The sequence below is a fragment of the Motacilla alba genome, chromosome 1, assembly GCF_015832195.1.
Source record: "Motacilla alba alba isolate MOTALB_02 chromosome 1, Motacilla_alba_V1.0_pri, whole genome shotgun sequence".
NCBI classification, from domain to species: domain Eukaryota; kingdom Metazoa; phylum Chordata; class Aves; order Passeriformes; family Motacillidae; genus Motacilla; species Motacilla alba.
The window spans coordinates 48,698,217-48,719,651 of NC_052016.1; the positions used below are offsets into that span (position 1 = coordinate 48,698,217).

Here is a 21,435-nt window from a genome sequence, read left to right on the forward strand (position 1 = left end):
ACCAGTGCAATTTGGTAAGCATCATGAATGACTGATGAGATTTTTTTTTATTCAAGATCTTTGTCTAGGAATTACTGACTGGTTATTTTTTGTACAGATTGGATATGAGAACTTGTTACCTTAATTTGATAAATTTATTAATATAAATTAGTGCATCTGAAGTAGCAAGGAAATGAATGCACTGCAGGTTCTCAACATATTTTCTTCTTGACAATGGCCAGTGCTTCATTTTGGTTTTTAGAGGGAATTCCCTTGCTTCTCGTTTTTAAGTGTGGTGAGACTTCTGTGTTGGAAAACATGCTTTTCTTTTTTGAGAGTTGAAAATTGTTAGAATCGCAACAAATCACTCTTTGTTATCCTTGCATAATTCTTTTTGGGAACAGCAAATGTGGCATGCCTACAGGGCAGCTAACACTGACTGTGGAAAGTAACTGGCTGGTGGAGGGGAAGATGAGTACATTTAATAAGGTGAACATGGGCTTGCAGGCTGACAGATGCCAGAAGTATGTCTGCAAGTATCAGTTTAAGGATTTTATGGATAGTTTTTGCATTTATGGATGTTGAGTCTGGTCCTGCTGCTCATTTTCTGGAGAATGCTGAAAAATTGTGAAGGCACAAAGAAGACCCTTTTGAACATTTGAAGAGCATATAAACATGCCTCAGCTTCTTGAAGACCAAAACCACTGTGTAGCGCATTTTTCATCATTACTTAATCTGAAAGTTAAAGATTTATTTATATTTATATATTTTTGTGTTTATATTTATATTTTATTTATATCAAAGGAAAAAGTTACTGATGGGAGGTTTTGCTATGAGACCAAGATTTTTGAAGATCCAAGTGTTGGCAGAAGCTATACAAATTAAGGTTATAAACCTGCAACTGCAGAGCTAGTAAGATGCTTCCTTAAGACGGCAATGGACTTTTCATTGCTGGAAAATCTTAAATTGTTTGGATTTTTTTTCCCTAAGTTGAAGTCTTGTTCACTTATACCTGTTGGGCTTGAAGTATTAAATCCTGAAACTCCTGGTCAGGGTAGCGGGGCTTGTTGATCACATTGTTTTTTTCTTGCCTTAGAAAGAAATGTTTTCAGTCTACCTGCAAGTCATGGAGTTACATTTCTTGAACGTACATGTGTGAGAGAAACTTTGAAATCTGTGATGAATACATCCTTAAGATATTTTACTTTAGTTTACTGTTTTTTCATGTTTAAAATAGATGCAAGTAAGCCTCAGATGTTTCCTTCTGGTGCTCTTTACTTTGGTATCAGCATTGTGATTCAAAACGGAGGTGCTATGCTGTAGTAACTGTCTTAGGGGCATGGTTTTAGTGTCTAGTTTTGTTTTTTTGTTGTTTGGTTTTTTTTCTTTTCTCTTTCTTAGTTTTGAACACTAGACTGTGTTATTGTAGTGTATGTACATGCCTGTGAAAATATACATTGGAACAAAACCAACTAGTTGAAGATAGTAATATTATCTTTCTTTTCATATATACAGACACTAAATATGTTCAGTTCAAGTTGCTGTTGTACAGGCATGTAAAGGTAGCAAACTTAACATTTTTCAAAGATCCTTAATGTCAGGAAAGTAGGTTTAATAGCTTAGCTTTGTTATCCTGTTGAGATAGAGATAGTCTGAACTACTTAAAAAACCTTAAAATTCTCACAGTTCTTGTGTATAAGGTGTTTTGTTGTCATTAAACCATGACTGGTTTAATTGGAAACTGACATAAGAATGCAGAGGTGTGTCTAAGCTGATTCTTGTAGGCATAAATGTAAGGTTGCCAAGAGACTTAACAAATTTTCTCACAAATACAATCAGTATAGTTGGCTTTTTGCTACGTGAGCCTAGAGCTGCTGCATCTTTGTGCTGTTTGGGAACCTAAGGTCAAATGAGAAATCCAAAATATTTCATTTTATGAAGAGGCGTTTAGACACAGCAGGATATTTCCTGTTTACATAGCCAAATCTTCTTTGTATGCTGAGAGATTTCCTGATTCAGTCATACAGAATTTTTGAGTTTTCCCTTTAAGCTATAGCTTCTGTTGCTTAGCTGGCTGAAGATGCCATCTTCTGCACCCTAGCCAGCATGACACAGCTCATTTTCCCATGAACTGATAGGATGTTCATCTAAGTCTTACTCTCTTTTGTTTATCCCCAGATTGCAGAGTGAAAGATAAAAATATTAAGGCCATGTTCAAGAAATGTGTTCAGCATTTATTTTTTCAGGTCTAATTGAGAAATGAAAAATTACAGGTTTTGTAAAAGTACATTTTTTTGCCATTCTTTTTTCTCTGTTATCCCAGAGACACATTGGTCTCTGGTCTAAATAAATTAAACTCACAAATTCACAGGATCTGCTGATTTCCTTTAGTTCCATACAACCTAAGAACTTCCATTTTATATAATCTTGTACAATATTGATAACTGTACATAGTGCTCCTTTTTTTGTTTAGTGTCTTCTCTGTGTAGTTGAAATACAGCAGGTTAAAATGTGTTTATTTTTATTCTGTTTGCATTGCTACAGCACAGCAACAATGTAATTTTTTATTTTTTTAGTTCATTTAGTTTTACTCTTGTCTCTTAATACAGCATATCCCAAATCTCCCTGGGAATGGTAATCATCTTAAATTCACTAAAATGGCATTGCAGATCATGTGGATTTTTTTTCTCCACCAGCTTTCTGACAGCTTCCAAATCATTTGTCAGTGAAATATGCATTATGCTGTCACAACTCCTCCTCACTGACACTCCAGAGCCTCTCCGATGCTTTCTATGAGAAGCCAGAGTTGTCAATGCACCTTGAGACTTTAAGACTGTTTTACAAAAAAACTTCCTTCCATGCCTACTTTTGTCACTTCTCTTGACGAGTCATTATGGAGCTCTGAGTACTGTGTTGCTGGGTTGAACATCAGTTTTGCAATGTTTTCTTGAATGTTTAATGTTCCCAAAGGAATCCATGATGTTTTGACAAACACTTCTCTTGTCCCTTTGTAAATCAAAATGGAACTTGAACAGCAATGCATTTGTACAGATGAAATAAAACACAAGACAGCAGTGTTACTCTTACTAGTGAATGGGTTGGGGGGGGATGATGTTTTAGTGGCTTGATATTTTCTTGGTTGGTTGGTTGGTCTGGTTATCTTTTTAAAGCATATTAAGTGATATAAATCTTGATCCCCCTTCCCTCTTGGGGGATATGCAAGAAGGGCTGTGTACAGTGAAGATGGGCAGAGGCTATGAGATTCTGCACCAGTGGGAGTTGGAATTTCTGTATATCAATCCCATGTCTGGATTCTGGACAGATTTCAAAGTTAAACCAGTTGTATGCCAAGTTCTTGCCTTTCTTCTTGTCATAGTTGTCCCACAGTAAAATAAAACCTGCGATTTGGGGAGATTTATCTTTAACTTATACATTTTTCTGTAAATAGTACTTTGTTTTGTTTTTTTTTTTTTTTTTTTTTTATATAAGCAGGTGTTGAGTCATTTATGTGTCTGTTAAATGTAATGGGGACATTTCACTTCCATCTCAGTTTCTACATATGCCTTTAGTTTGAAATTAAATAAACCAGTTATTATCTATAAAAGCATTAAATACTATTTTAAACATTTGAATTACTATTTGAGTTTGTTTTGTTTAGGTACTTATAAAATAAGCACATTTTAGTATAGGAATTGGATCTTAAAACAGTTGATTAGTATATTTTATTAAAATAGGCATTAATTTTTTTTGTGAAGCTAAACAGATTTTCAGGTAATCCCTACTATCAGTGCAGTAGAATTTTTTATGCTGCTGTATGTCGTACTGCCAGCAGACATTTTGTCATATTGTTTTGTTAAACTTCATTAAAAGTATGTTGGCTCTTTAAATATGAAGTCTTACACTTCTGTAACTCCTCGTTCAATTCCAGTGAGGATTGTATTTGTGCTTCTCAGAGAAATTTAGGAGGGAGGATTTATGGTGAGATCCAGATCTGCAAATTTGGTCTCTCAGAAATTTGCTTCTGCTTCTAAAAGGATGTCAAATTATGGAAAATTTGGGGATTTTTAAACAAACAAAACCTCATAAATTGATAGCACTTCTGCAAAATCAGATTATTTCCCCATGAAACAAATTAATGTAGTCAGTAGGTTCAGAGTTGTGTTAGCATCTGTGCAGTCTCACAGAGCCATGCACTGTGCCTTCAGACCTCCATAATAAAAGTAGCTAGTCAGTGACCCTCACAGAAGTGCTGAGCTTCTATAAGTCAGACAAGGAGAACCTCTAAATTGTGTAGCCTTTGCTTAAAATTTCCCCAGGTGACATCAAATAACCCCTTTTCAGAAAGGGTTTTATCTTACCTGGGTTGAAATCCAGGTGCCCTGTTAGGCTCCACACCAGTCTGTGAAAGCAGACGAAGAGTTCCATGATTTAAGTGTGCACTGCAGGAGCAAAAATGTTTCCTTTGTTGTAAGGAAAGCCTGCTGCTTATTTTCTTTTATCTGACAATGGCAGTTTTTGTTCTATGAGAAATAGTAACTGTTGTCTGTATATATTGCCTGCTCTGTTCATCTGGGTTTGCTATATATATTTTTAAGGTCTTTCTTTTCTTTCTTCATTCTTTCAGGTTTTGCTCCCGAGCTGCTTTGAAAAGTTCCAGTCTAGTTAGTTTCTGCTTTTGAGTTAGCAGATCTGTCCTCTGGTTGTCCTTTGTACCGTCTTTATGTAACAATGCCCATTCTGAGTTAGATTGCAAGAAACTTCATGGAATATTCAAGGCAAGAATGTATCAAATAATGATAGTTTCTGCTTTTGGTATTCTTTCCCTACTAGGCCTTAATATTTGTGACTGCTGCTGATTGTTGAGTTGATATTATAAAATAACTGCCTGCAGTGACTCCCAAGATCTTTCAAGGAGTATTAAATCTAATGTAAATAGCTTCAGTATGTGAATATAGTTTTTTCGCTGTGTGCATTAATGTGTGCTTCCTAAATATTATTTTCCCATATCACCTTGCCTTCTTGGCATTTAAGATTCTGACATCCTTCTGCTTTTCAAGAAAGGAAAAAATGAAAGTTGATTGTGAATACATGTGTCAGCAGCAAAATATGTTACTCAGTGTTAACACCCTTTTTCCAATTTGATCTCCAGATTTTATGATGGATCTGATGAATAGTAAGACTCCTTGGAGATTCAGAAAGGAATTATTTGGCAGGAAAAAGAAGTGTCAGTACAGAAAATCTACTAAAGTTTGATTCCGTTATAAGAAGCTGTGGCAACTGAGTTAAGTACTTGTTGCTGCCTTCGTGCCCTGGCAGTTGTGAAACCAGTTTGGTTGGTCTGTCCTGTAATATTCCAGATGATTGAGTATTTTACTGGCTTAAAGCCCACATTCTCTTGTGTTTCTTTCAAGATAAATACTTTACACAGCTGGAATATGCACTTTGCTGAGTTCAGTACTTAGCAAAACTGAAGCTAAAAGAAGAGCCTTCTGCTAACTTCCTTACAGCTCTACTACTGCCCTACCTTGATCTTTAAATGAAAATATTTATTTGGACAGTAAAATATTATAAGCATTATGTAGGTTGCTAATGATATTTTCAGAAGTATAAAAGAGCAAGAGCTAAATCCTCTTGAATTCTCAATGGAATATGATTTTTTCAGAAATATATCTCTCTTCACAATAAAAGCTGTTCTGCTAGTGCCTCGTAGTATTGCTTATCTGTGGAGAGATGATAAAAAACAGAATCTTTTATGCACATCCAGAAAAATCTATTATGCACTATTATGCACATCCAGAAAAATTTTCTGGTTTTTTTATGCAGTAGGACAAACCCACAAATTATGAAGTGATTTTTTAGGTGTATTTATTGGGAAGCTATATACCAACTAGTGAAGTTAGCAGCTGCATAATCTTTTAGCCACTTGGGTAATTTGGTTCGAGGAGACTTCTTAAGATGAAACCTTTACTAAATTTTTCTGCCAAGACTAAACTTTTGAGAGTTATTATTGAATTTTGTTTTTCTTTGAGGGAAGAGAAGTCTCATTTTTCATGTTAGAAACAGGAGGAGGAAGGATTAGCACAAAAAAAAAATCGGCACCTTGAGTGTCATTACTGAAAAACTGGCACTGTAAGTCCTCCTTTTTGTTTGACTTGGTGGGTGTTCTATTTCTAAGTACCTGTGTGCATATTTTGGTGACCTCCAAATCCAATAGGAAAATAATTCTCAATGAGACTATTTATGTCAAACTTCATGTTGATTCTCTCATCCATATTTATAGTTACTGTTTCCCACAATAATTTTGAGAGCAGTCTTTGCTTGTCTTTACCCAGTTTATTATTATTATTCCACAGTGATTTTTTTAAATTTTATTTTCAGACGTTATGGGAATTAACAGCAGAATACACAGGATTAATTTATATGTTTAGCTTGAGGGTATGATATCAAAGTTAAATTTGCTAGCTCTTTGGCCACTAAGTAATGAATTTGACCAGCTAACATAGAGGTAGCTCAAATGATTTCAGTGTTCTGGGCTCTTGTCTGTGCAGAGTAGATCCCAGGAGCATTGTTTTGTGTTGCAAAGTGCTTGTAAAAGGATTTAGCAAGCCTGTCTTTGTGTATAATTGGCTTGATAAGAGATGCTATTGTATGTTTAGGGAGCCAGAGGATCAGAATCCTTAGTAGCTGAGCTATTGCAACAGTCAGTAGGAGTTATTATGATCTCTCTTAAAAATGTATAGATTGGGCATCCTTAATTCAGATACAATTCACAAAATAGAATTGACTTTGGAGAAACTTATGTCTTGCCCAGCATGTTAGACCAAAGATATCTGCACAACCATCTGCTTATTGTTGGCAGTAATTTTAAATAAAAGAATTTAAAATAACAAACACCATCCCTACCCCCTCCCCCAGCTAGTTAGTGCCATGTTTTCCTCCTCTTGCAGCCAGTATTTTAATGTGCTTTGTTTGCTTATGTCAAGGAAGCTAACATGAATGTTTTGGGAAGAAGGTGTTTTGCTTGGCTGTTAAATTAATTCTCTCAAGTGGTTCAGAGACTCTTCATTGATTCGTGTTTATGTACGTGTTCAACTGCTGATGAAAAAGGATTATAGTCAACAGACGTGGACCTCTGAGAGGAGTATTCATTGCAGTTAAGCATTTTACATGCTTACAGAAAGAAAAAAAAATTCTGCATTTGGGAGGCAGTGTCCAAAATCCAGACTACCATGTTTGTACTCTGTTTGGTTTGTATTGCTCATTGTAGATAGCAAACGTTGTCTAGACTGAAATTTTTCACTTTACAGAGAATTCCAGTTGCATGTTAAAAGGAATCAATGATTTCAGAATTGTGTCCGGTTACAGAACTTGTTTGGTTTTAAGTTTGCTAAGTATTTTCATGGTTTTTGAAAAGTATACTTTCATGGAAAAGTTCCTACTTGTATTAAATTGAGTCTAAGGAAGTCCTAGTGCTGCTGTGCATTTGAAAGAAGTCTTTAAGCCACTTTTCATTGAGAAAAGGGAGAGGAGGAGGCTGTGATGGAATGCAAATCCAGCTAGCCAACAAACTGTGAGGCATGCAAGGCTGCTCCTCCAAGTGCAACTTCTTGCAGCAAACTTGAGGGAAAATCATGTTATGGTGAGGTTGGGGACATTCTGCAGTCATTCTTTGGATAAAAATATGGTTCTAGGTTTAAACACCAAATTTTCCTTCATGAATAATATAAAATAACTGGTTCAGGCTCAAAGTGTTTCTGGGTTTTGTTTTGTTTTTTTTTTTCTTCCTTCTCTCAATGAATTATTGATTCATTGACTTGTTCTTGACTTTTCCATAGTGTGCGGAAACAAAATGGATGGGTATTTTCCAAAAGCTTTGTTATCAGCTATTTCAGTGTTGTTTTGTATCTTTAAAGAAGGATTTTTTCCCCATTTTTCTTAGTGAAAACCACTAGGCTTCTTCTAGAACTTCTATGCAAAGAAACACTTTTTTCAATATTCGTTCAGATACTGATTCTTGAGATGGAGCTGTGATGAAGTTGGATTGAAATCTTAGTTGCAATTAATCTTAGTTGGTAGAAATTTATATATTTTTTGAGAAAGAGAAATAACATCCTACAGCACCTGAAAATTGATGGAAACATTGCATATGCAAAAATCCTATATTAAACTTAAATGTAAAATCTTCTGATTTAGAAACATTGGAGTTTAATTGTGCAAACCTGCAAACCTTAATACTTCTGTCACAATTTTATTTCTTCTTTTTTTAAATTTTTTTTTTAAAGATGCTTGAACTAAAGTTTAGCAAATGACTGTTAAGCAAGTAGGCGTATTTGTGTGTCTGGTGTTCTTCATTTTCATGGAGACTGAGTTGAAACAGAGAGCACTAACTGCTGTAACTGGAGTAGCCAGGCCTTCTATAGGGGCTGCATTAAATGGATCAAAACAATGTTGTGCTGCTTATTTTTTTTTCTATTATTTATTTCAATGAAAGTAGGGTCTTCTTTGCTCCTTTTAATATAAAACTATTTTTCAAAATTGTGCCCCCTTGGAAGAAGGAAGTTGCAGATTTTGTGGTGACAGGGAAGTGTGAGAAGTTGTGCTGTTTGCAGCTCTGGTTAACATCTCCTGGTCTGACAGAATGGCATCTGGAATAATGGGCAAGGACTTGGGAACTATAAAGGCCTGCCTTATCACCAGTTTGGTGTGTGTGGCCTTAGGCAGTCTTGCTTTCAGCATTTCCATCTGTAAATAGGGTAGTGGAGCTGGATATGACATAAAAATGTACTTCTTTTATTTTTTCTAGACTTGGCTTGCTTGAAGGCTGAGATAATTCTGTATTTATTACTGGACTTGGATGCTAGGCAGTGAGCAATAATGGGAGGAGGAAAGAGCAATACTGAATCCTGAGGGGCACAAAAAAGAGTCATATAATAGTTGTCCACATAGTGACTGCCCTCATGCTAAGAATCAGTTAGGAACATTTTTGAAGGAGAAGGGTGAAGATAATGTACATGTGCAAGGAATTCAGCTTTATAATCAGTCTTCATTGAAACCATTTGGGCTTGGTAGTCCAAATCAACTTTTTGTCAGCTATTTATTTATTAATGCAGTTATTTTTACTGTAAAAAGTTATACTTAGTTTACCTCATAGTACAAATAACTAAAAAAAGTCCTTGCTGGAAAAATTACAGCCTTGTGATATAACTAAAGGTGTAATGGCCCACATCCTCTGGCTGTAGAGCTGTTGGAGATAATACAGCTTTCATCTACCTGCCATTGCCCATACACTGGAGATTATCTCCTTGTGGTTCAGCCAGGAAGACAGAACATTTTCATGGTCCTTACTTTTTCAGTGTGACTCAGCTCCTTCTCCTATTGTTGCCTGTTGCTCAGAGAGATGACCCTGGATAGGTGGCTAAAGAGGGCTTACTGGTGGTACATCAGCTCATCCATGGCAGTGATAACCTGGTGGTGGTCATCAGCTAATGGTGTCTTGAGGCATTGAAGCAATTACAAAATATGTGTCCAAATCTTCCTACAAAGAGCATAAGCCCAACAGTGTAGGGTTGGACATGAAGCTTATCTGGTGTTACATCCTGTCTCTGCTGTGCTATGCGTTCTGTTTTTCTGTCACGCATGGCACCTAGTGTCTAAGGCAGAGAAAAACAGCAGGCAGAGTGTAGTGAGGCTTCCATTGCCTCCAGTGGTTTGGGGCTTGAAGACTTCCTGAGCAAGGGGTTAGTTATGTCTTTAGTAGCTCTCAGTGGATTTTTCTTCTGTGAACTTGTCTAATCCTTTTTTGAGCCCACATAAATTTTTAATATCCAAAGTATCCGGTTATAGTGAGATTCATTATTTAACTACAAATGTTAAGAAAAAGCATCTTCTTGCTTTGTTTTGAGCTTGGTCCTTGCTCTGTTAGACAGCCTTTTGTTTCCATTTGGGAAACAACCATCATTTCTATACTGCTTGTCATTTTGTAGAGCTCTTGTGTTTCCCCAGTTACCCCTTTCAGGCAGATTGCTGTGTGTGCATTTCTTTAAACAAGGTGTTCTTGCCATTTGCTTACCACATACCTTTGCCTCAATTCCCTGTACCTTTGATATCAAGAGACGGTGTCAAGGAGTGAGACAAAATCTGTGTATAGTTTTTAAGTGTAGGTCTCTTGTGGCTTGATGGATTGGCATTAATGATGTGTCTCTTTTCCCCCAGTTTCAAATAATTACTAGAATTTAATATGTTTTTTAACCGTGCTGGAGTGTAGAGTAATACAACAACCCAGTTATTATATATCTGTTTTAATGACAAGGTCTCATTTGTTCATGATAGTAGTTAGTTCAGAACTCATTACACATGCCATAATATAAACACTGCTAGTACTAATGGATGGTAAGATTATTAATTAAAGGATATCACTCTACCAGGAAGATAACAAGAGGATGTTTTCATATGTTCCTAAATCTTTTTTTGACAGGAAAGTAGAACAAAATTCCAAAGAATTAAAATTTTAAAAAAATGATACATGAACTATGTAGAAAGCTAGTTGGTAGCTGTAGAAAGCTGTAGACAGACTTCTGCTGAAAGTCACTCAAATTCCTTATTTTTGTCTGAGAAGTTAAGTAAAAAATCCAGAAAAATGAGTATGAGTGATATTTCTCTCTCTCTCTCTCTCTCTCTCTCTCTCTCTCTTTTTTTTTTTTTTTTAATACAAAGATCCTGTTCTTTGAAGTGGCTTTGTATATAGAAAGAAACATCATATGAATACTGGTTTTTACAGGAGTTATTTATAATTCTCTCTAGCTAAATGCAATAAATCTGGAAAGTAAAATGCAAAAACTGTAAGTGTTAAGGAAATAGTCTCATGTAAATATGAGTTAACCCCAAACTCCTTGGGAACACTTAATTCTGACTTGTTTAAGCAGGAACCCACCTGGTGAAACTGATTTGTAGTCAAGCATTTCATTAGTTAATGAAGCATATTTCATTTTGCTGTTATTTTTTTCCCACCCATTTTTAGAATATAGGTATTTTGGTAACAGTTTTTTGAGTTTATGATACTGAGTGTGATTTAATTTAAGCCCTCAAAAATGTATCTTTAAAAGACTTTTGAAGTGCTTTCATGGCTCTCATATCTGCAGTTTGTGAATCGCTTTCTTATTTTAAAGGGAGAGGACAGTTTAAACTAGCATGGTAAGCTTGTTTGCTGTATGAAACTGATGTGTTTAGTATCCATTCTCTCTAAGTAGTGAGAAGTAGCTAAGCAGTGTGTAATAGTGTGCTGTCTGTATGGTAGACTGAATGGAAAAAAACTTTAGGCCAAGTTTGGTCAAGACATTTAGTGACATTTAACGTCACTGAACAAAGTCCTGCTTGATTAGGAGTCTTAGTTCTGCCCTCCATATGTGGAAGTGCATATCTGACTCTCTAAATAAATGTTACATCTGTTTGTGTATGTGTGTTAGAACTCTCACACCCCCACCCCTGTTAAGTGCAGTACTGAAGTACATGTGACTGTGATATTACTTGTCTGATCAAAAGAATCTAATCAAGCATTGTATTCCTGAACTTTAAAAGCCCGAAAGAATTTCATATGGAAAGTGTTTCATTTCCTTTAAAGCCAAATGGTAATATTTTCTTCTTTTTTAAATAAGCTAAATATACACATTTTAATTTTTTCCTCTGTCCTCCTCCTTCTGGTCTTACAACACATTTTACTTTGTTGCCCAAGCACAGAAAACTTTGCCAGGAAGAAGGGTGAGCAATGCTTCTGTTTCCCATGACCCTCAACTCTAATGTTGTTCCAAGAGCTCACTACTTACAAATGCCTTGATAACTGCTTTCATTCCTTTCATCCCTCCCCCGCCATCCAGCACAGGCCAGTGGGACCGATCCTCCTTTGAGCAGCTCTCTTCACAGAACAGGGGAATCTACTTAATGTAAAAATCATGGAACATAAAAGTATTGAAAGATATATTGCAGAATTTTTTACAGTTGAGGATCTGGATGATAATTGCTGCAGTGATTTATTCTTGATTTCATGGAAGCAGCTTCTTAGAGCTCCCTGTTCATACCAGAAATAATCCTATATTTTATTTTTTCCTCTGGAAAGATATTTGGGTAGGGGTACTAGTGGGGACTAGTATCTGGAGGGAGATGGGGACTTGCATCTCATTCTACGTGTGCACAGCACTGAACTGCCAGAACTGATCTTGGTCAGATAGTCAGAACTCTGGCCCCATGGGAATATGTTGCAGCATAGGTTTTAATTATATTCTGGTATTATGTCATATATTTCATAGTCTGCAAATAGGCACATGTATTTTTAAAATTACTTTGGGTGCATGGTAAGATTAAGAACAAAGAGAGAAAAATGTCTGTTCAGGTCCTACTGTAGGATCATCTGATGCACCAATACTTTACATTTCACTAAAAATCTGGGAATTCCCATGTTTTTTCTGGCAACTCCCTAGCTGCCAAACAGGAAATCACTCTCTGCTTTTTCAACTTCTGGCAGCATCTGCTCTTAGTTTCTTTGTCCTCTTTTTTGTAGTGCTTCTCTGCCTGCTCAGTGTTGCTGGGATGTGCCAGGAGGAGTGAGAAATGATGTAGCATGCCTGATCAGCTGTGTTTCATTGGAAGAGTCTGGGGGGAGAATATTGGAATGTGGACCCAACTCCCTGGAAAAGTCTGACACTGTTCTGGGAAATAAACATCTATGGGGTGGGGGAAGAATGTGGAAAATCATGAAAGAGCATTTAAAATCCCCAGAAGGAGCAAGAGAAAGTATGTTGAGGGTCAAAACAAGTTTGCAGGGATAAAAGTTTAGGAATCTTTGAAACCTCCCTGATGGAGAACTATGGAGTAGTTTTACCAACAGACAGGGAAAATACTGAGAGTGCAGATGAGTTAGTAATGATACTTAATTATTTGAGAATGGAAAAAAAAAAGTAGCGAAATTTGCTTGTTTTCTAAGATTTATTTTTCTCCAAGACAGAAGAAATGTTGGAATATTTCAGGCCTTTACAGTGGATCTTGGTCAAAAAGTATACAGGATGACAATAAGCATGCAAAACTGTCATAGTATAGAAATATTGTGGTTGAATGTAATTTAGAAAAATATAATAATGTGCTGGAAATAGTACTAGGTTATACCCTACAGCCAATCTTTGCAATTTCAGAAGTAAAAGGAAACCAAATGCTTTCTGAAAATTGTAGCCATATTTGTGGGAAAAGACTGTAAAAAATTACAGTGGTGGCAAAGAAAAATTTTCTGTTCAGCCTTGTACCATATGATTAGTCACTTGTAAAGTGTAATTCTGTGAATATGGTTTGATGATTAAAAAGGTTTAAACCATGGTAATTCCCTGCAAAGTCAGTTTGTTTTCTAATCAAATGCAGCAGTATTGTTAAACAGTCTTATAAACTAAAATATTGAGAAAAGATTTTGTAAGAATGAGGTAATGAGAAATAAAGTACAAGAATGTGGGAGTATTGAAACAAAATGACATCACTTAATATGCGAAGGAGCTATGAAGTTACATACATGCTTTAACTTCAGAGAAACAGATGAGCAGTATGTACTGTATTGTGTCTTCCACATTAAGGGTTACAGGACATACATTTTTAGGTGAATTTGTATTATTTCATGTATTTATAATTAGGCAAAGTCAAAACAAGTTAGTAATTTTATAGACTTTAAAGCTTTTGCATACTAAACTAAAGTCCATTTCTTTCTGTTCTGATTATGTGAATAAGGTTAGATTTCCACATCTACACACAAAGTGAGTGGGGTAAGGAGAGGAATAGTGAAAAGAGGGATGGCATATGATCAGTATTGTCTTTTGTCTATTTAATATTATTAGGTTCAACAGTTATTTTTCATGGAAGTTTTAGTATGTTTTTTATCAAGTAAGCATGCAGATGTGGCATAAAAGTTCCCCTCTCATTAAACATCAGTGTTGTGTTCTTGGAGTGTCCTCAAGACTGTATAAGACTTGGTTCCTAACTGTAGAGAAGTTCTAAGAATATCCAAAGTATTGCACAAGTGTCTAACATAAGGAAGTTGTGACTGAACAGTGTTGGTATGAATAGCTTTGAAGTTTACAGAACATACAGACTTTTCAGTAGCTCTTGCCTCATAGTTAAGAAAGTGGGGATTTTGATACATTTGATCAAGGGGATTTCTTAGTGCTTTCTAGAATGGGAAAGTAAATTGTGCATTTTTCTCATGGAAATATTCATGAGTAAGAGAACGACACTGAAAAATTTCAGGGCCTTATGTAACCGCAGAGGAATGCAGCAATGCATGGGCTACATGTTGACATATTCTCCCGATGTCCTTTCCCTGGAGACTGTGGGAAGAAGTTAGCTTCCCTGAAATTAAGAGCAAAGCATAGAGCCTAAGGTAAAAAAGTAGTGTGGGATTGTAGGGGTAGGGAGTTGGTAGAGAGTGTTTGTTTTAGTTGCTTATTATTGTTCCATGAATAGCAAGTTGGCAAAGAATATGCACTGGGGAAGCTGGCAAATAAAGGGGATAAAGAGTTTATTGAGAGCAACAATGAAGGACTGTGTCAATACAGAGCAGTGGCCCTAGAGCTGCAAAATCTCTGGCACTGGGCACTGGATTCTCTATTCCCTTGTGTTTTCTTGTGGATTCTTTAGAAAAGCATTGTGGCATGTGGCCAGCATTAGCTCCATCAGCCCTTGCAGATAGTCTTTACTCTGTGCCAGCCTGCCCTGTGTTTTCCCAAATTAAGTTCTTCTGCTGAATTTGGATAAAATGTGGTCACTTATAAGAGGAGAGGATTTTTTCTTCCTTTGGTCTTTTTTTTTTTTTTTTTTATGACAATCAGAAAAGTTTATATGATCCGGAAATTAACTCAGCTGAGAAGTAAAGAATAATAAGTGTGTGTAAATAATTTCATCAAATAGACTTCTATAAATAGAAATACCATGGAAAATATTCCATTCAAAGGAAGGACTCCAGGATTGAAAGCCATGAAACTAAAGACATCCAAAGCTGCATCAGCTGACTATACAGATCTTTTTGTCAGTGTTTAGAAGGCATGTTAACGTGCGCTGTAAATTGCTCTTTAACTATAGTGATCTGGACATGTTATGGTGGTGATGTTTTATTAAATTGGGATTACCTGTTCTGGCAGCAAACCCCAGAATTCTTTTCATATGCACTTGAAGGAATTAATTGCATTACTGGCATATGTGCCAACATTCCCAGGCTCAAGATTGCTGATTTGCAAGACATTTTCAGGTCCCTTTATTTGTGCCAACCTGCTACTTTATATGTTATGAGCAAGAAGATTTTTCTAAATGTGATAATTAGCAAAAACCATTGATAATCATTTATGTTTCAATTTAAATTATTAGTGAGCAATGAAGAGTGGAATGGCAGAAATTGAGAAAAAAATACATTTTGGTGCCTTTCTCTGAATTAGGACCTACTACTGTGAAGCTGGGAGCTGTAATGAAAAAGCCCTTAAGCCAGGAAGAAATTTGAAACATAGTAGTGATATACACAATCTTGTATGATCACTGCTTTTAGCTTCTTAATCATTCATATTGCCTAAACATAATTGTACTGCCAGCTTCTGTGTTTACAGTCTATGGTGTGGAAAAAGATATCCCACTGTGACATGTTCTACTTACAATCAAATTGACTGTAGCAAACACAGAAGCTGTTGAAGTTCAGTGCTTCTCAGTGGGGTGTTCTTGTTCCTCCGGCTTATTTCTGGCTGTTGATATAGCTCAAATCCTTGAAGCTCATAAAATAACAAAGCCAAGGAAGTTCTCTGTTCATCTTCAATATAGAAGAGCATGTCATGAACTATTTAGCGAGACATGTATCTCACAAGCATTTTCCTGAATAAGTAGTGTTTTACAGATTTATATTTGTAATACTGAAAGCCCTTTTTTCACTTCTATGAATTTTTAAGTGCTTCCTTGCTTCTATCATTTAGTGTGGTAAGAATACTGCAAATCGTGTTCATAGCTGCTATTTCATAATAATAATAATAATAATGTCTCTCATATAAAAACTACTTTTTTAAGTGTTTAGATAACTTAGCCAGAACAATTGTTTATAGAATGAGAGTTGCTTAAGAAGTAAATCAAGAAAATAAATGTATTTGTAAAGCAATTAAAAAATAACCATAATAATGACTCATTTTCAGGTATTGAGGAGTAGAGTCAAGAAACTAGATAAATGTTTCTCTGCATTTTAGCATGCTGTTTTATCAAGTACTTTGGCAATACTGTTCAATTTCTACTGTGTTTTATTCACATATTACAATGACTTAATGCTGAGTTTTGCTGACTAGCTGGGGTTTTAATAAACTTGTATGTCAGTGCATGACCGAATGAAGTATCTCACCAAGTAGAGCACCACAATGCATCTAGTCATATGGGGTGGTGGACTCATACTGCCCCAAAGGTTTGAAACACCAAAGGTGACTGTACGTGGTCTCCTTTCCAGTCTTCAGCTGTCCTGAAATTCAGCTGACTGAAGGATTGCTTCTAATATCCTGCTAGGTCAATCATCACCCCTTTGCTTCGGCTGTCTTTGAAGCCATGGAATAATAACTAGCTTTGTGTCAGATAGCCAGATATGCTGCTGTTACTGTAATAGCCAGAGTGTCTGTTGTTTGAAGTTGCATTTACTACATTCCAGCTGGTGCTCAGGAGTTCATTTAGAAGTGTTTAATCTTCTCACTAGGTTTCAACTGCTGTTTTTCTTTATTAACCCAGTGAATGATACCAAGCTTTCCCAGGATGATTGACATCAGTCAGGAAGAACATTGGTTATTGGAACTCCATTTGCTAATGAAGTCATCTTTGTAAGCAAACAAGTGGAAAGTCTTTGGCTTTGATGTATTTGCTGAAAACACTTTCTTGCAGGCTGCTACTAGGGTAGGGATATGAGTCCTCTGCAAGTGCTCCAAAGTTTCTGCTTTTGGAGATTGATTGATCCCTATCCAAAGTTTGGACTTTCTGCTATTCTTCCAGACACCAGACTGGCAAAACCAAACAAATGACAACATCACAGCCCAATAAAAAAATTCATTGTGCTTACCAACTTGTGGAAATCTTTCCAAGTGTCCTTATCTGTAGGACTTTGTCCTTGTTGTGATAGGCTGTGCCATGCCAAAGCATACACTTGTTTTTTCATTCTTTGGGAAATAGCATCCGTCATTTCATCACATTGTTGCAATGTATTGTTCTCTCCTCCTCCTCAATACTCTAAATAAGAAATTATTTTACAATCTCTGTAACAAATCTAGGACAAGAAAGTGGAAGAACAGTTCTTGTGATACAAAGGGTCTGGATCATCCCAGTTTTATCGTCCCATGTTCAGCTGTAAGGCCCTGATACCTAAAATAAGTTAATGTATTATAGTTCATATTACATACTTCTCTTTGGCAATTTCAAAGAAAGTGAGTCTTAAATAAACCCGCCTTCCAGAATAATCCAGAAGATTTATTTGCTTTTTTTAAATTGAACAATATGTGTTAAATAGACTAATCAAATATATAAAACTTCAAGGAGAAGTACAATAGAGTAGTGCATTTCATGATTCCTCGGTGGCTCTCCTGAATGGATGATGACTTTTATTATTCTTTCATTGGCATTATGATACTGATGGTTAGTATTGTATGTATCCATATGTAATACTAGTGTTATATTACTTTGTTGTGGTTAAGCTTTGTTGTAGTTATCCTTTTATTATTTCCAGTAACAGTGTGGTAGCTTCTTTAGTACTTCCTCTGTCAGCTCCACAAAAAAAAAAAAATCTTGTTGGCCCATTGACTTGCTGAAGCCCTGACTAAAACAGGCAACTCTGTCACAGTTGCCTCCTTGCACTGACAATGTGTAATGTGTAGATGGCTAATCTTGACTATGTTCCTCACTGCAAAATGGAACTGAATCCTTCTTGGGAATCAGAGAAAGCAGGGAACAAATGGTAGAGTTGAGTACTCTTAGAAAATACATACTTCATTTGAGTGCCTGCAGAAGAGCAGGGGCAACAGCATTTGTGAGCTCCTTGAGCCTTTCAAGCAGCCATCCCTCCCTGGGTGATAGACTTGTACTGTCAGTCAATAAAGCTGGTGAGCTTTTTATACTAACTTAGAAGATCAGTTGTCTCTGCTTGAAGGAAAATTTCTGCCCTGAGCTAAGTGAATGTCCTAGTTCATGTGGAATCAATGAAGAGGGACATGACTTTACAAAGTACTTGCTGAGTAAGAGCAACTCTGAATAATGTCACATATTCTAAAAAGAAAATGTGATTTGTGTGGTGATTACCTTCCTTCTGGAAGCAGCAGCATGCATTGAGGACTCTCAGTGACATTAAGACTTTGGGATATGGAGGGATAAATGACATCTTGTAAAACTGGGTGAGGTCTCTGCTCTATCTGCTCTTTTTTTAATCCATCATTTGCCTCTTCTTGATTTGAGACAGTTGCTCTTAAATCCTTTTTAATTCAGTTCTGAATCTTGATATCTTTTAGAAAAGATATGCTTACTGCACAGCTGCTCCTTTCTGTGACTGGGTTTATAATGTTATAATCATTTAAAGTGATGATGCTTCTTAGAAAGTGATAAATACAATCAAGTAGCGCTGCTTGGTCCAATGTTGGTGATTCAACAGCAATGTCAGAGTGTTAGAGAGTAACTCCTATTTCAGCCTTTAGGAAGCTGTCCAAGTCAGCTGGAATTTTCTGTAGAATAATATTTTTTTATCTTTTCAGGTTAGATTGACTTTGTAGAGAACTTGTAAATGAGTGTTACAGGAAACATCTGACCTTGGAACTTCAATTTACTCTTTGCTACATTGAACAGCTTTAATCTCATTATGGTATTGTCTAATACGCTCAAGGTATTAGGAATGGCCTCATATAGAGGCAGATATCTCCAAATGGTATCTTGCTACATGACTTTATCAAGTATCTCATAAGCTCCTTAATTCTTCATACCCACTATTTCTGAACTAGGTTAAACATACCTCCTTCAGGTTCAAAATTGTATAAGCTGTGTCTGATTTGCTGACAGAGTGAAAGAAAGATTGGTATCATATATCAATAATCCAGGATATGAAATGGAGACTCCCCCTTTTGTATTTTTAACATTTATTTTCCTTTACTTTGACATTTGTTGCACCAAATCCTGCATATGTGGAACAATGATAAGGGAGAGCCTATGCTCTGTCTTTTCCTTTCACATCCACAGAGATGCTGTTCATCATAGGCAGTTATTAGATTGTCCAAAGGAAATAAATCTCCATTCCTATTAGCAAAAGGTAATTTTTGCATTCCAGTGTACTTGAAATATAGAAACATTTCCATTCAATTACATTAAGGCCATGTAATTCCTTTTGGCATCAGTTGCCATACAGCAGTTTTGTAGAAGGGTTTGGGACTCAGTGTAGTAACCTGGTGAAAGAGTGAATAATAAAACTGTGTTTCTTCCCTTAAAACTTAAAACTACTGTGACAAATTCAAGTTTAGATCTTTCTAATAAATATAAAACAATCATTTACTTAGCTATGAAAGAGGTTGTGTTTGCATAAAACACAGTCCTTCATCTTATAAAGATTATTTTGTTTTCGTCTATACAAACAGTAGGAAGCAATTTTTGTTTAGCATTCAGTTTGTTAATACACTTAATAATATAATCTTCATGTACAGCACAGTAGGAAATATACAGTTATAGAGTTATATACCTACGTATGCAATTTATCACTAGACATCAATTTCTTGTACTAATTTATTGTTTTTCAAGATGTATAAAAGTTCTTTAGTTGTCAGTGTGATACATGTATCAATGCTTAAAATCTTGCATCAGTCTGTTTCATAGGTTCTAGAATATCTCATGTATTTGATTTTGGAAAGGTGATGGTGATTTTAAAATGAAGTAATGTCCAAAAAAAGATACTAGAAAGAAAACTTTGTAAGCAGAAAAAATACTTAATGCAGAAATGCATGATGCCTTGCTTCAGTGAAGTTCGAGTGAAGTAATTCTGATTTGTTTGTTTTTTCTTGAATTTTAGATTTATCCATGGCAGTACAAAAATTTTCACAGTCTTTACAAGATTTTCAGTTTGAGTGTATTGGAGATGCTGAAACTGATGATGAAATTAATATTGGTAAGTATTCTCTTTGCTTTCCTGGCAGTAACATTTTTATAGTTTCTTATAGCATGTTATCAGAAATACAGTGGCACAGTTCACACTTGTTTTTTAATGATTAATATCACAAAAAAGAGAAAAATTTCAATAAATAAAAACCATGCAAGACTTTAAGAATACATGTTAAAAAACTATGTCTTCATGGCATAGCTTGATTTATTGTAGCATAAAGTATTCAACATACTTTTGTCAACTGAGTCAACTGTGAATCCTCTAAATTTTGCTGCTACTTTTATGTTTCAGTCAGTTTTCAGTGGGTTACTAAAAGGTACACAAGCTTTCTATGATGTAATATAAGTCTGCAAAAAACCACCTAAGTGTGTAGTAATACAAAGGAAGTATTTAAAGGTCTAAAAAGAGGAATATGTTCATTACGACTTGTGAATTCCTAAGTATATAGTTGTCTGAACTTTTGCCAGGATAGTTTACTAAATGACTATTGTTCTGTCTCTGTACACACCAGAAATTCTGCATTTGCAGAACTGAATAGCTCAACTTGTCTTGAATGTAAGCCTCTATAATGTCATCAAAGTACTCCTCCCTCAGCAGACTAATCCTGGAAATGTTTCCAGGGTTCAGAAATTTAGCTACTCTTTACTGCAAGACATTGCTGCAGTTGTAGTGATGCTTTTACACAGTAGCACAGCAGCTGGAGAGCTAACCCCCACTGGTAAGAAATTTGGATTACAATCCATCTTCAGAAAGGCTAAATTCAGTATCATGAGTCTTACATACCACATGGCCCCCATGCGTCTCCTAAAATATTTGAGAGGAAGTAAGATGGTTCTTGAAGAGTAGTGGCTTCTAAAAATAAATAATTTGGCAGTACAAGAGGGAACATAGGACTTGTTTGTATTTTTTGAAGAAGTTCTATGTAATACAGAGAGGGAACTCAGATTTAGTCTTTTCCAAGTTATTTATTATTATGGTCTATTTTCGAGTCTCCTCTCCCTTCAGTTTTTTCCTTTTCCTGACTGAGTCATTGGACAGAAAGTCTGAACTGCTTGTTTTCACTTGCAAGGTTTGCCTCATCCTCATCCTACAACATTGTGGTAGTCAGAAGACTGTCATCAAAGATGACTGGTATTTGGTCACGGTCTTCCACAAACTTCTGGCAGGGAGTGGGAGGGGAGGTTTAATTTTACTGGCAGTTAAAAGTAGAGGAGTGAAATCACTGAGCCCCTGCTACTCAGGTGTAAAACTGCATGCATTCTTCAGGTGTGTCCACCTTGGAAAGAGAAATGGTGTGCATGTAGTTT

General features: G+C 36.0%; 1 protein-coding gene across 1 annotated transcript in view; it reads left to right on the forward strand.

Moving 5' to 3' along the window:
* Nucleotides 1-21,435, forward strand: part of ARHGAP42 (Rho GTPase activating protein 42) — a 138,829-nt gene that overhangs the window by 10,462 nt on the left and 106,932 nt on the right. The window contains exon 2 of the mRNA XM_038130094.1: nt 20,039-20,134. Within this exon, the coding sequence (XP_037986022.1) occupies nt 20,039-20,134 (96 nt within the window). The remainder of the gene's footprint in view (nt 1-20,038; nt 20,135-21,435) is intronic.